At 47.4% G+C, this 16,329-nt stretch overlaps 1 protein-coding gene across 3 annotated transcripts in view; it reads right to left on the bottom strand.

Moving 5' to 3' along the window:
* LOC141049655 (integrin alpha-L-like) overlaps positions 1-16,329 on the bottom strand; it is a 224,562-nt gene that overhangs the window by 105,695 nt on the left and 102,538 nt on the right. For all 3 annotated transcript variants that reach the window (XM_073546286.1, XM_073546288.1, XM_073546287.1), the window contains exons 7-8: positions 10,568-10,710; positions 10,076-10,220 (exon numbers count right to left, since the gene is read on the bottom strand). In XM_073546286.1, coding sequence (XP_073402387.1) covers positions 10,076-10,220; positions 10,568-10,710 — 288 coding nt within the window. The remainder of the gene's footprint in view (positions 1-10,075; positions 10,221-10,567; positions 10,711-16,329) is intronic.

Below are 16,329 nucleotides of genomic sequence, written 5' to 3'. Positions count from 1 at the left end.
GGACCGAAGATAACCCTGAGATGGCGTCATGGATGATAAGTGGAGGACAGAAGATATCATCCATGATGCCATCTCAGGGCTAAGTGGAGGACAGAAGATAGCCCTGAGAGGGCATCATGGATGAGGAGTGGAGGACAAAAGATAGCTCTGAGATGGCGTTATGGATGATAAGTGGAGGACAGAAGATAGCCCTGAGATGGTGTCATGGATGATAAGTGGAGGACAGAATATAGCCCCGAGATGGCGTCATGGATAAGTGGAGGACAGAAGATAGCCCTGAGATGGCGTCATGGATGATAAGTGGACAGAAGATAGCTCTGAGATGGCGTCATGGATGATAAGTGGAGGACCGAAGATAACCCTGAGATGGCGTCATGGATAAGTGGAGGAGAGAAGATAGCCCTGAGATGGCGTCATGGATGATCAGTGGATGACAGAAGATAACCCTGAGATGGCGTCATGGATGATAAGTGGAGGACAGAAGATAGCCCTGAGATGGCGTTATGGATGATAAGTGGAGGACAGAAGACCTGAGATGGCATCATGGATGATAAGTGGAGGACAGAAGATAACCCTGAGATGGCGTCATGGATAAGTGGAGGAGAAAAGATAGCCCTGAGATGGCGTCATGGATGATAAGTGGATGACAGAAGATAACCCTGAGATGGCGTCATGGATGATAAGTGGAGGACAGAAGATAGCCCTGAGATGGTGTCATGGATGATAAGTGGAGGACAGAAGATAGCCCTGAGATGGCATCATGGATGATAAGTGGAGGACAGAAGATAGCCCTGAGATGGCGTCATGGATAAGTGGAGGACAGAAGATATCATCCATGACGCCATCTCAGGGCTAAGTGGAGGACAGAAGATAGCCCCGAGATGGCGTCATGGATAAGTGGAGGACAGAAGATATCATCCATGACGCCATCTCAGGGCTAAGTGGACAGAAGATAGCCCCGAGATGGCGTCATGGATAAGTGGAGGACAGAAGATAGCCCTGAGATGGCGTCATGGATGATAAGTGGAGGACAGAAGATAACCCTGAGATGGCATCATGGATGATAAGTGGAGGACAGAAGATAGCCCCAAGATGGCGTCATGATAAGTGGAGGACAGAAGATAGCCCTGAGAGGGCATCATGGATGATAAGTGGAGGACAGAAGATAGCCCTGAGATGGCGTCATGGATGATAAGTGGAGGACAGAAGATAGCCCCGAGATGGCGTCATGGATAAGTGGAGGACAGAAGATAGCCCTGAGATGGCATCATGGATAAGTGGACAGAAGATAGCTCTGAGATGGCGTCATGGATGATAAGTGGAGGACCGAAGATAACCCTGAGATGGCGTCATGGATAAGTGGAGGAGAGAAGATAGCCCTGAGATGGCGTCATGGATGATAAGTGGATGACAGAAGATAACCCTGAGATGGCATCATGTATGATAAGTGGAGGACAGAAGATAGCCCTGAGATGGCGTTATGGATGATAAGTGGTGGACAGAAGATAGCCCTGAGATGGCGTCATGGATGATAAGTGGAGGACAGAAGATAACCCTGAGATGGCGTCATGGATGAGGAGTGGAGGACAGAAGATAACCCTGAGATGGCGTCATGGATGAGGAGTGGAGGACAGAAGATAGCCCCGAGATGGCGTCATGGATGATAAGTGGAGGACAGAAGATAGCTCTGAGATGGCGTCATGGATGATAAGTGGAGGACCGAAGATAACCCTGAGATGGCGTCATGGATGATAAGTGGAGGACAGAAGATAACCCTGAGATGGCGTCATGGATGATAAGTGGAGGACAGAAGATAGCCCTGAGATGGCGTCATGGATGATAAGTGGAGGACAGAAGATAGCCCTGAGATGGAGTTATGGATGATAAGTGGAGGACAGAAGATAGCCCCGAGATGGCGTCATGGATGATAAGTGGAAGACAGAAGATAGCCCCGAGATGGCGTCATGGATGATAAGTGGAGGACAGAAGATAGCCCCGAGATGGCGTCATGGATGATAAGTGGAGGACAGAAGATAGCCCTGAGAGGGCATCATGGATGATAAGTGGAGGAGAGAAGATAGCCCTGAGATGGCGTCATGGATGATAAGTGGAGGACAGAAGATAGCCCTGAGATGGCGTCATGGATGATCAGTGGAAGACAGAAGATAGCCCCGAGATGGTGTCATGGATGATAAGTGGAGGACAGAAGATAGCCCTGAGATGGCGTCATGGATGATAAGTGGAGGACAGAAGATAGCCCTGAGATGGCGTCATGGATGATAAGTGGAGGACAGAAGATAGCCCTGAGAGGGCATCATGGATGATAAGTGGAGGACAGAAGATAGCCCTGAGATGGCGTCATGGATGATAAGTGGAGGACAGAAGATAGCCCCGAGATGGCGTCATGGATAAGTGGAGGACAGAAGATAGCCCTGAGATGGCGTCATGGATGATAAGTGGACAGAAAATATCCCCGAGATGGCGTCATGGATAAGTGGAAGACAGAAGACAGCCCTGAGATGGCGTCATGGATGATAAGTGGAGGACAGAACATAGTCCCGAGATGGCGTCATGGATGAAAAGTGGAGGACAGAAGATAACCCTGAGATGGCGTCATGGATGAAAAGTGGAGGACAGAAGATAGCCCCAAGATGGCGTCATGATAAGTGGAGGACAGAAGATAGCCCTGAGATGGCGTCATGGATGATAAGTGGAGGACAGAAGATAGCCCTGAGATGGCATCATGGATGATAAGTGGAGGACAGAAGATAGCCCTGAGATGGCGTCATGGATAAGTGGAGGACAGAAGATATCATCCATGACGCCATCTCAGGGCTAAGTGGAGGACAGAAGATAGCCCCGAGATGGCGTCATGGATAAGTGGAGGACAGAAGATATCATCCATGACGCCATCTCAGGGCTAAGTGGACAGAAGATAGCCCCGAGATGGCGTCATGGATAAGTGGAGGACAGAAGATAGCCCTGAGATGGCGTCATGGATGATAAGTGGAGGACAGAAGATAACCCTGAGATGGCGTCATGGATGATAAGTGGAGGACAGAAGATAGCCCCAAGATGGCGTCATGATAAGTGGAGGACAGAAGATAGCCCTGAGAGGGCATCATGGATGATAAGTGGAGGACAGAAGATAGCCATGAGATGGCGTCATGGATGATAAGTGGAGGACAGAAGATAGCCCCAAGATGGCGTCATGGATAAGTGGAGGACAGAAGATAGCCCTGAGATGGCATCATGGATGATAAGTGGACAGAAGATAGCTCTGAGATGGCGTCATGGATGATAAGTGGAGGACTGACGATAACCCTGAGATGGCGTCATGGATAAGTGGAGGAGGGAAGATAGCCCTGAGATGGCGTCATGGATGATAAGTGGATGACAGAAGATAACCCTGAGATGGCGTCATGGATGATAAGTGGAGGACAGAAGATAGCCCTGAGATGGCGTTATGGATGATAAGTGGAGGACAGAAGATAGCCCTGAGATGGCGTCATGGATGATAAGTGGAGGACAGAAGATAACCCTGAGATGGCGTCATGGATGAGGAGTGGAGGACAGAAGATAACCCTGAGATGGCGTCATGGATGAGGAGTGGAGGACAGAAGATAGCCCCGAGATGGCGTCATGGATGATAAGTGGAGGACAGAAGATAGCTCTGAGATGGCGTCATGGATGATAAGTGGAGGACCGAAGATAACCCTGAGATGGCGTCATGGATGATAAGTGGAGGACAGAAGATAACCCTGAGATGGCGTCATGGATGATAAGTGGAGGACAGAAGATAGCCCTGAGATGGCGTCATGGATGATAAGTGGAGGACAGAAGATAGCCCTGAGATGGATTTATGGATGATAAGTGGAGGACAGAAGATAGCCCCGAGATGGCGTCATGGATGATAAGTGGAAGACAGAAGATAGCCCCGAGATGGCGTCATGGATGATAAGTGGAGGACAGAAGATAGCCCCGAGATGGCGTCATGGATGATAAGTGGAGGACAGAAGATAGCCCTGAGAGGGCATCATGGATGATAAGTGGAGGAGAGAAGATAGCCCTGAGATGGCGTCATGGATGATAAGTGGAGGACAGAAGATAGCCCTGAGATGGCGTCATGGATGATCAGTGGAAGACAGAAGATAGCCCCGAGATGGTGTCATGGATGATAAGTGGAGGACAGAAGATAGCCCTGAGATGGCGTCATGGATGATAAGTGGAGGACAGAAGATAGCCCTGAGATGGCGTCATGGATGATAAGTGGAGGACAGAAGATAGCCCTGAGAGGGCATCATGGATGATAAGTGGAGGACAGAAGATAGCCCTGAGATGGCGTCATGGATGATAAGTGGAGGACAGAAGATAGCCCCGAGATGGCGTCATGGATAAGTGGAGGACAGAAGATAGCCCTGAGATGGCGTCATGGATGATAAGTGGACAGAAAATATCCCCGAGATGGCGTCATGGATAAGTGGAAGACAGAAGACAGCCCTGAGATGGCGTCATGGATGATAAGTGGAGGACAGAACATAGTCCCGAGATGGCGTCATGGATGAAAAGTGGAGGACAGAAGATAACCCTGAGATGGCGTCATGGATGAAAAGTGGAGGACAGAAGATAGCCCCAAGATGGCGTCATGATAAGTGGAGGACAGAAGATAGCCCTGAGATGGCGTCATGGATGATAAGTGGAGGACAGAAGATAGCCCTGAGAGGGCATCATGGATGATAAGTGGAGGACAGAAGATAGCCCTGAGATGGCATCATGGATGATAAGTGGAGGACAGAAGATAGCCCCGAGATGGCGTCATGGATAAGTGGAGGACAGAAGATAGCACTGAGATGGCGTCATGGATGATAAGTGGACAGAAGATAGCTCTGAGATGGCGTCATGGATGATAAGTGGAGGACAGAACATAGTCCCGAGATGGCGTCATGGATGATAAGTGGAGGACCGAAGATAACCCTGAGATGGCGTCATGGATAAGTGGAGGAGAGAAGATAGCCCTGAGATGGCGTCATGGATGATAAGTGGATGACAGAAGATAACCCTGAGATGGCGTCATGGATGATAAGTGGAGGACAGAAGATAGCCCTGAGATGGCGTTATGGATGATAAGTGGAGGACAGAAGATAGCCCTGAGATGGCGTCATGGATGATAAGTGGAGGACAGAAGATAACCCTGAGATGGCGTCATGGATGAGGAGTGGAGGACAGAAGATAACCCTGAGATGGCGTCATGGATGAGGAGTGGAGGACAGAAGATAACCCTGAGATGGCGTCATGGATGAGGAGTGGAGGACAGAAGATAGCCCCGAGATGGCGTCATGGATGATAAGTGGAGGACAGAAGATAGCTCTGAGATGGCGTCATGGATGATAAGTGGAGGACCGAAGATAACCCTGAGATGGCGTCATGGATGATAAGTGGAGGACAGAAGATATCATCCATGATGCCATCTCAGGGCTAAGTGGAGGACAGAAGATAACCCTGAGATGGCGTCATGGATGATAAGTGGAGGACAGAAGATAGCCCTGAGATGGCGTTATGGATGATAAGTGGAGGACAGAAGATAGCCCTGAGATGGCGTCATGGATGATAAGTGGAGGACAGAAGATAACCCTGAGATGGCGTCATGGATGAGGAGTGGAGGACAGAAGATAACCCTGAGATGGCGTCATGGATGAGGAGTGGAGGACAGAAGATAGCCCCGAGATGGCGTCATGGACGATAAGTGGAGGACAGAAGATAGCTCTGAGATGGCGTCATGGATGATAAGTGGAGGACCGAAGATAACCCTGAGATGGCGTCATGGATGATAAGTGGAGGACAGAAGATATCATCCATGATGCCATCTCAGGGCTAAGTGGAGGACAGAAGATAACCCTGAGATGGCGTCATGGATGATAAGTGGAGGACAGAAGATAGCCCTGAGATGGCGTTATGGATGATAAGTGGAGGACAGAAGATAGCCCTGAGATGGCGTCATGGATGATAAGTGGAGGACAGAAGATAACCCTGAGATGGCGTCATGGATGAGGAGTGGAGGACAGAAGATAACCCTGAGATGGCATCATGGATGAGGAGTGGAGGACAGAAGATAGCCCCGAGATGGCGTCATGGACGATAAGTGGAGGACAGAAGATAGCTCTGAGATGGCGTCATGGATGATAAGTGGAGGACCGAAGATAACCCTGAGATGGCGTCATGGATGATAAGTGGAGGACAGAAGATATCATCCATGATGCCATCTCAGGGCTAAGTGGAGGACAGAAGATAGCCCTGAGAGGGCATCATGGATGAGGAGTGGAGGACAAAAGATAGCTCTGAGATGGCGTTATGGATGATAAGTGGAGGACAGAAGATAGCCCTGAGATGGTGTCATGGATGATAAGTGGAGGACAGAAGATAACCCTGAGATGGCGTCATGGATGATAAGTGGAGGACAGAAGATAACCCTGAGATGGCGTCATGGATGAGGAGTGGAGGACAAAAGATGACTCGGAAATGGTGTTGTGAAGAAACCAGATTATATCTTAATTACCCAGATGACTATTTTTAGCAAACCAAGAAGAATAGACTTTTTATCTGTATGTTGGCGTTTGGATTTAAGTGCTGATTTCTGGTTGGTCAAGAAACCAGACTTTTGTTTGTGTAAGCCTGGAATATTGACTTGTTAGCTGATATTCCATATAACATAGTGGGCTCTTGTCTTCGATGACTACTGATGTTTCCTGATATGCTAATTATGTATTACGTTATTGAGCCAGTTTGTTGACTTCGAAAGCAGAGAGGGAAAAATTATGCAAACAGATTAAATAATCAAGTAATGCTACTTGATCTCATCACCATTCTTCCCCTTATCTTGATACTGGACTGAAGGACACTTGTTAAATCTAAAAATAGGTTACACACCACTATATAGAGACTGAGTGAGAGAGACAGCCAGAGATTCTGCCAAGACATCCATACATCCAAACGAACCAGAGACAGGACTGCAGCAAATATCATGACATCATCACAAGGGACACGGATCTATCATTCTACAGGAAACAACCTAGGGGTTTTCTGCTCTAGCTGGAAGAATACAGATCTGCTCCATTGACTATCGCTGGACCATGGATACGTTTGGAGAAAGCCAGGATTGGGACCCGTTGGTCACCTGGCTCCATGGAGATGTTTGGAGAAGCAAGGTGGTGACTCTCATGTCAACTGGCCTTGTACCTTGTATGGACTCAATGGACTGTCATTTTCCTATGCTTGTCATTACCTCCTCTCTGTGTGTGTACCACAGGTGGGGTAGCCGACCCTGGGAGCTCGGACGGGTCAGCGGATGGGTGAGACTCTAATGTGCACCATCTTGGGTACTGTGCTGGGACTGTTCTATGTGTTATCTGACTGTTTTGTGGTTCAATAAATATTGCCACACTATTTTACCCTCACCCTGTGTTGTTTGAGTAGCGTTATGCCCACGTGAAGGGGAGAGCGGGAGTTTGGTCCATAAGGTTCCGGCTAGGAACCTGGGTGCCCTCCGACCCCCCATGTCTTCACAGGTGTAATGGGTGGGGAATGTAGGACAGAAGATAACACTGAGCGGGCATCATGGATGAGGAGTGGAGGACAGAAGATAACCTTGAGATAGCGTCATGGATGAGGAGCGGAGGACAGAAGATAACTCTGAGATGGTGTCATGGATGAGCCGTGGAAAACAGAAGATAGCCCTGAGATGGTGTCCTGAATGAGGAATGGAGGACAAAAGGTAACCCTGAGATTGCTGGCGTCATGAATGAGGAGTGGAGGACAGAAGATAACCCTGAGATGGTGTCATGGATGAGGAGTGGAGGACAGAAGATAATCATGAGATGGTGTCATGAATGAGGAATGGAGGACAGAATATAGTCCTCAAATGGTGTCCTGGAAAAGGAGTGTAGGACAGAAAATGCCCCTGAGATGTTGTACTGGATGAGGAGTAGAGGACAGAAGATACCCCTGAGATGGTGACCTAGATGAGGAGTCCAGGACAGAAAATCACCCTGTGATACTGTCTTGGTTTAGTAGTGAAATACAGAAGGTAGCCCTGACATATCATGCTGGATGAGGAGTGGAGGACAGAAGATGCCCCTGAGATGTCATACTGGATGAGGAATAAAGGACAGAAGATACCCTTGAGATGGTGACCTAGATGAGGAGTCCAGGACAGAAAATCACCCTGTGATACTGTCTTGGTATAGTAGTGAAATACAGAAGGTAGCCCTGACATATCATGCTGGATGAGGAGTGGAGGACAGAAGATGCCCCTGAGATGTCATACTGGATGAGGAATAAAGGACAGAAGATACCCTTGAGATGGTGACCTAGATGAGGAGTCCAGGACAGAAAATCACCCTGTGATACTGTCTTGGTATAGTAGTGAGATACACTGTGTGCAGAATTATTAGGCAAGTTGTATTTGAGAGGATTCTTTTTATTATTGAATAACAACTATGTTCTCAATCAACCCAAAAGACTCATAGATATCAAAGCTTAATATTTTTGGAAGTTGGAGTGGGTTTTTTTTAGATTTGGCTATCTTAGGAGGATATCTGTTTGTGCAGGTCACTATTACTGTGCAGAATTATTAGGCAACTTAATAAAAAACAAATATATACCCATCTCACTTGTTTATTTTCACCAGGTAAACCAATATAACACAAAATGTAGAAATAAACATTTCTGACATTCAAAAACAAAACAAAAAAGATCAGTGACCAGTATATAGCCACCTTTCTTGACGATGACACTCACCTTCCTTCCATCCATAGATTCTGTCAGTTGCTTGATCTGTTTACGATCCACATCGCAATGTGCCGCAGCCACCACAGCCTCCCTGACACTGTCCCCAGAGGTGTACTGTTTTCCCTCCCTGTAGATCTCACATTTTATGAGGGACCACAGGTTCTCTATGGGGTTCAGATCAGGTGAACAAGGGGGCCATGTCATTATTTTTTCTTCTTTTAGACCTTTACTGGGCAGCCACGCTGTGGAGTATTTGGATGCATGTGATGGAGCATTGTCCTGCATGAAAATCATGTTTTTCCTGAATGATACCGACTTCTTCCTGTACCACTCCTTGAAGACGGTGTCTTCCAGAAACTGGCAGTAGGTCTGGGAGTTGAGCTTCACTCCATCCTCAACCCGAAAAGGTCCCACAAGTTCATCTTTGATACCAGCCCATACCAGTACCCCACCTCCACCTTTCTGGCGTCTGAGTCGGAGTGGAGCTCTCTGCCCTTTACTGATCCAGCCTCGGGCCCATCCATCTGGCCAATCAAGAGTCGCTCTCATTTCATCAGTCCATAAAACCTTAGAAAAATCAGTCTTACGATATTTCTTGGCCCAGTCTTGACGTTTTATCTTATGTTTCTTGTTGAAAGGTGGTCGTTTTCCAGCCTACCTTACCTTGGCCATGTCCCCGAGTATGGCACACCTTGTGCTTTTTGATACTCCAGTAACGTTGCAGCTCTGAAATATGGCAAAACTGGTGGCAAATGGCGTCATGGCAGCTTCACGCTTGATTTTCCTCAATTCATGGACAGTTATTTTGCGCCTTTTTTTATCAACATGCTTCTTGCGACCCTGTTGGATATTTGCCATGAAACGCTTGATTGTTCGGTGATCACGCTTCAAAAGTTTGGCAATTTCAAGACTGCTGCATCCCTCTGCAAGACATCGCACAATTTTTGACTTTTCAGAGTCCGTCAAATCTCTCTTCTGACCCATTTTGCCAAAGGAAAGGAAGTTGCCTAATAATTAAGCAAACCTTATATAGGGTGTTGATGTCATTAGACCACACCCCTCCTCATTACAGAGATGCAAATCACCTGATTTACATAATTGGCAGTTAGCTTTCAAGCCTATACAGCTTGGAGTAGGACAACATGTATAAAAAGGATGATGTGATCAAAATATTCATTTGCCTAATAATTCTGCACACAGTGTACAGAAGGTGGCCCTGACATATCATGCTGGATGAGGAGTGGAGGACAGAAGATAGCCCTGTGAGAACATTGAAGACGAAGCTGATTACCCCAATGACATAACGGGTGACTTTCTTCTGGTCTGCAGCTTCTATCACTCCATTGTTACTATCGTGGGAGTCTCCATCTGACAGAAGGAGAAGAATTTTCTTTGCGTGCTCCCGAGCTCCGGATACAGGTGTGAAGATCTCATTTCTGCAGTAATACATGGGATTTTAAGAGATGTGTAATAGCACAAATCACTGAGAAGTTCATCAGAAAAGGTAAACGGACTCTACACATAAAGCTTCAGGAAACCAATACCTCCATCCGAGATTATGATTATGGGATCTCATAAACTTTAGAAATGAAGTGTGAGCAGGAATCATGATAGGACTGCAGGATTTGTGACCAGGATACCACTGCTGTTGTCCCCACCGGAGGCCCTGGACGCCACTGCTGCCTCCTTTATGTATTATCAGTATAGAGCTGCTATAGACGAGGCCCCACACCCGACCAGAATAGGACATACAACCACCACTATAGGGATTCGGAGTACTTACAGGGTGAAGTTGATGGCTTTGTATATGTTTGTTCCACCTCCTGAATGTTTCATGTGTAAAATTCCTTCTTCACCTTTTCCATTCTGATAATCCTTAAAATTGAAAATTTTCTCTGGAAAACTCGCAAACTTAACAACCGCAAACTATAAAAAAAAAAAAAGAAAAGTAATTTGTTGTTGAGCAGAAAGAAAATACAATGAATGGTCCAAGAGAAAGAAGAGACTGCAGATCGGTATGTGATGGAGGAGGAGGGTGGACAAAGCAGGTGTCGGTATGTGATGATGGTGAAGGAAGGTGGAGAACCAGTCACAGAAGAAGAAGTAATCAGGCTCCTTGCATCTTCTCGCCCTACTACTTGCACCGGTGACCCTATTCCCTCGCATCTCCTCCAGTCCCTTTCCCCTGCTGTCATCACTCACCTGACAAAAATATTTAACCTCTCCATCTCTTCTGGTATCTTTCCCTCCTCATTTAAGCATGCCATCATACATCCACTACTTAAAAAACCATCTCTTTGATAACTCTCTTCTCGACCCTCTCCAGTCCGGTTTCCGCTCTTTACATTCTACTGAAACTGCCCTCACTAAAGTCTCTAATGATCTGCTAACAGCTAAATCTAACGGTCACTACTCCATGCTAATTCTCTTGGATCTCTCTGCAGCATTCGACACTGTGGATCATCAGCTCCTCCTCACTATGCTCCGTTCCATTGGCTTCAAGGACACAGTTCTCTCCTGGTTCTCCTCCTATCTCTCTGACCGCTCCTTTACTGTATCTTTTGCCGGTTCCTCCTCCTCTCACCTTCCCCTTACTGTTGGGGTTCCTCAAGGATCGGTTCTAGGCCCCCTCCTCTTCTCCTTGTACACTGCCCCTATTGGTCAAACAATCAGTAGATTTGGTTTCCAGTACCATCTCTATGCTGATGACACCCTAGTATACGCTTCTTCTCCTGACATCACGCCAGCCTTTCTAGAAAACACCGGCAATTGTCTAAACGCTGTGTCTAACATCATGTCCTCACTATATCTGAAACTGAACCTGTCAAAGACTGAACTCCTTGTGTTTCCTCCCTCTACTAATGTACCTGTACCCGACATTGCCATTTCCGTGTGTGGCTCCACTATTACTCCCCAGCAACAGGCCCGCTGTCTTGGGGTCATACTTGACTCCAAGCTTTCATTCGCCCCCCACATCCGATCACTGGCTCGCTCTTGTAATCTGCACCTCAAAAACATTTCTAGAATTCGACCTTTTCTTACTTTTAACTCTGCAAAAACTCTGACTGTTTCTCTTATTCATTCTCATCTGGACTATTGTAACTCTCTTCTAATCGGTCTCCCTCTTACCAAACTCTCCCCCCTCCAATCTGTCTTGAATGCTGCTGCCAGGATCATATTCCTCGCCAATCGTTACCCCGATGCCTCTACCTTGTGCCAGTCATTACACTGGCTACCCATCCACTCCAGAATCCAGTACAAACTTATTACCCTCACACACAAAGCCCTCCATGGCTCAGCACCACCCTACATCTCCTCCCTCGTCTCAGTATACCACCCTACCCGCGCCCTCTGCTCTGCTGATGACCTGAGGTTAGCATCCTCAATAATCAGAACCTCCCACTCCCGTCTCCAAGACTTTACACGTGCTGCGCCAATTCTTTGGAATGCACTTCCCAGGTCAATACGATTAGTCCCCAATCCCCACAATTTTAAGCGTGCCCTGAAAACTCATTTATTCAGACTGGCCTATCACCTCAACATATTAACCTAATCTATCCCTGTGTGGCACAGCCAAAAGTTTTACCATAACCAGGTTCCCGCATCATGTTCCCACATGCTTTATGCATCCATTAGCCCTCTGCGTCTGTACTGCTACACACTTAACATTATGGCTGATCCATACAATCAGGGCAACTGTTACCACCCACCTTTTGTGTCTCCCTCTTTCCTCATAGACTGTAAGCTTGTGAGCAGGGCCCTCATTCCTCTTGGTATTTGTTATAATTAGAGTTGAGCGAAACGGGTCGAAAAAATTCAAAAGTCGCCGACTTTTGGCAAAGTCGGGTTTCATGAAACGAAACCCGACCCTAGGATGAGGTCGGCCACGAGGTCGGCGACTTACGCGCCAAAGTCGCGTTTCAAAAGTTTGTTTTGCGCTCTTTTTCAGCCAATCAGGATCCACGAACACTGTGGGCAACGTGATGACATAGGCACGGGTCACCACCATCTTTCAGAAGGGCATGCAAGTGATTGGCTTGCTTTGGTGGGCGTCACAGGGGGTATAAAAGGGCGTGCACGCCGACCGCCATCTTACTTCTGCCGATCTTAGTATAGGGAGAGGTTGCTGCTGATTCTGTAGGGAGAGCGTTAGGGAGGGAAGAAGACAAAAAAACTGCTTCTGCTGCTAGCGATTTGGCCTGCACAACACACCAGTCACTGTGTGTGCAGTGCAAGGGGAGGCTATATAGTGGTGTATCAGTGGTGTTGGTTGTTGGGCTGCCTTCTAAGGCTTCCTGACATTCCTGCATTGCTGTTTACCCACTGCTCCGCAAACTGCTTTTTTAAAAGCAATCCCAATTTTTTTTTTTTGTCCTGCTGAGAAGAAAAAAAAACTGCTTCTGCTGCTAGCAATTTGGCCTGCACAACACACCAGTCACTGTGTGTGCAGTGCAAGGGGAGGCTATATAGTGGTGTATCAGTGGTGTTGGTTGTTGGGCTGCCTTCTAAGGCTTCCTGACATTCCTGCATTGCTGTTTACCCACTGCTCCGCAAACTGCTTTTTTAAAAGCAATCCAATCTCCCTTATCCTCTAGTCACTTTTGTCACAGCTGTGCCATCGAGCCTGTCACATAGCGCTCAGATATCAGTGGGCCTCACACAATCCAAAAGTGTCCATCCAGTGTCCAAAAGTGTGTGCAGAGATTCAAAATCTCCCTTATCCTCTAGTCACTTTGGTCACAGCTGTGCCATCGAGCCTGTCACATAGCGCTCAGATATCAGTGGGCCTCACACAATCCAAAAGTGTCCAGTGTCCAAAAGTGTGTGCAGAGATTCAAAATCTCCCTTATCCTCTAGTCACTTTGGTCACAGCTGTGCCATCGAGCCTGTCACATAGCGCTCAGATATCAGTGGGCCTCACACAATCCAAAAGTGTCCAGTGTCCAAAAGTGTGTGCAGAGATTCAAAATCTCCCTTATCCTCTTGTCACTTTGGTCACAGCTGTGCCATCGAGCCTGTCACATAGCGCTCAGATATCAGTGGGCCTCACACAATCCAAAAGTGTCCATCCAGTGTCAAAAAGTGTGTGCAGAGATTCAAAATCTCCCTTATCCTCTAGTCACTTTGGTCACAGCTGTGCCATCGAGCCTGTCACATAGCGCTCAGATATCAGTGGGCCTCACACAATCCAAAAGTGTCCAGTGTCCAAAAGTGTGTGCAGAGATTCAAAATCTCCCTTATCCTCTAGTCACTTTGGTCACAGCTGTGCCATCGAGCCTGTCACATAGCGCTCAGATATCAGTGGGCCTCACACAATCCAAAAGTGTCCATCCAGTGTCCAAAAGTGTGTGCAGAGATTCAAAATCTCCCTTATCCTCTAGTCACTTTGGTCACAGCTGTGCCATCGAGCCTGTCACATAGCGCTCAGATATCAGTGGGCCTCACACAATCCAAAAGTGTCCAAAACTGTGTGCAGAGATTCAAAATCTCCCTTATCCTCTAGTCACTTTGGTCACAGCTGTGCCATCGAGCCTGTCACATAGCGCTCAGATATCAGTGGGCCTCACACAATCCAAAAGTGTCCAGTGTCCAAAAGTGTGTGCAGAGATTCAAAATCTCCCTTATTCTCTAGTCACTTTGGTCACAGCTGTGCCATCGAGCCTGTCACATAGCGCTCAGATATCAGTGGGCCTCACACAATCCAAAAGTGTCCATCCAGTGTCCAAAAGTGTGTGCAGAGATTCAAAATCTCCCTTATCCTCTAGTCACTTTGGTCACAGCTGTGCCATCGAGCCTGTCACATAGCGCTCAGATATCAGTGGGCCTCACACAATCCAAAAGTGTCCAGTGTCCAAAAGTGTGTGCAGAGATTCAAAATCTCCCTTATCCTCTAGTCACTTTGGTCACAGCTGTGCCATCGAGCCTGTCACATAGCGCTCAGATATCAGTGGGCCTCACACAATCCAAAAGTGTCCAAAACTGTGTGCAGAGATTCAAAATCTCCCTTATCCTCTAGTCACTTTGGTCACAGCTGTGCCATCGAGCCTGTCACATAGCGCTCAGATATCAGTGGGCCTCACACAATCCAAAAGTGTCCAGTGTCCAAAAGTGTGTGCAGAGATTCAAAATCTCCCTTATCCTCTAGTCACTTTGGTCACAGCTGTGCCATCGAGCCTGTCACATAGCGCTCAGATATCAGTGGGCCTCACACAATCCAAAAGTGTCCATCCAGTGTCCAAAAGTGTGTGCAGAGATTCAAAATCTCCCTTATCCTCTAGTCACTTTGGTCACAGCTGTGCCATCGAGCCTGTCACATAGCGCTCAGATATCAGTGGGCCTCACACAATCCAAAAGTGTCCAGTGTCCAAAAGTGTGTGCAGAGATTCAAAATCTCCCTTATCCTCTAGTCACTTTGGTCACAGCTGTGCCATCGAGCCTGTCACATAGCGCTCAGATATCAGTGGGCCTCACACAATCCAAAAGTGTCCAGTGTCCAAAAGTGTGTGCAGAGATTCAAAATCTCCCTTATTCTCTAGTCACTTTGGTCACAGCTGTGCCATCGAGCCTGTCACATAGCGCTCAGATATCAGTGGGCCTCACACAATCCAAAAGTGTCCATCCAGTGTCCAAAAGTGTGTGCAGAGATTCAAAATCTCCCTTATCCTCTTGTCACTTTGGTCACAGCTGTGCCATCGAGCCTGTCACATAGCGCTCAGATATCAGTGGGCCTCACACAATCCAAAAGTGTCCAGTGTCCAAAAGTGTGTGCAGAGATTCAAAATCTCCCTTATCCTCTAGTCACTTTGGTCACAGCTGTGCCATCGAGCCTGTCACATAGCGCTCAGATATCAGTGGGCCTCACACAATCCAAAAGTGTCCAGTGTCCAAATGTGTGTGCAGAGATTCAAAATCTCCCTTATCCTCTTGTCACTTTGGTCACAGCTGTGCCATCGAGCCTGTCACATAGCGCTCAGATATCAGTGGGCCTCACACAATCCAAAAGTGTCCATCCAGTGTCCAAAAGTGTGTGCAGAGATTCAAAATCTCCCTTATCCTCTAGTCACTTTGGTCACAGCTGTGCCATCGAGCCTGTCACATAGCGCTCAGATATCAGTGGGCCTCACACAATCCAAAAGTGTCCAGTGTCCAAAAGTGTGTGCAGAGATTCAAAATCTCCCTTATCCTCTAGTCACTTTGGTCACAGCTGTGCCATCGAGCCTGTCACATAGCGCTCAGATATCAGTGGGCCTCACACAATCCAAAAGTGTCCATCCAGTGTCCAAAAGTGTGTGCAGAGATTCAAAATCTCCCTTATCCTCTAGTCACTTTGGTCACAGCTGTGCCATCGAGCCTGTCACATAGCGCTCAGATATCAGTGGGCCTCACACAATCCAAAAGTGTCCAAAACTGTGTGCAGAGATTCAAAATCTCCCTTATCCTCTAGTCACTTTGGTCACAGCTGTGCCATCGAGCCTGTCACATAGCCCTCAGATATCAGTGGGCCTCACACAATCCAAAAGTGTCCAGTGTCCAAAAGTGTGTGCA

This window comes from Dendrobates tinctorius, unplaced genomic scaffold (genome assembly GCF_039654945.1).
Source record: "Dendrobates tinctorius isolate UK_male_01 unplaced genomic scaffold, ASM3965494v1 ptg000146l, whole genome shotgun sequence".
Taxonomy (NCBI): Eukaryota; Metazoa; Chordata; class Amphibia; order Anura; family Dendrobatidae; genus Dendrobates; species Dendrobates tinctorius.
This window is presented reverse-complemented; position numbering and strand designations above follow the sequence as displayed.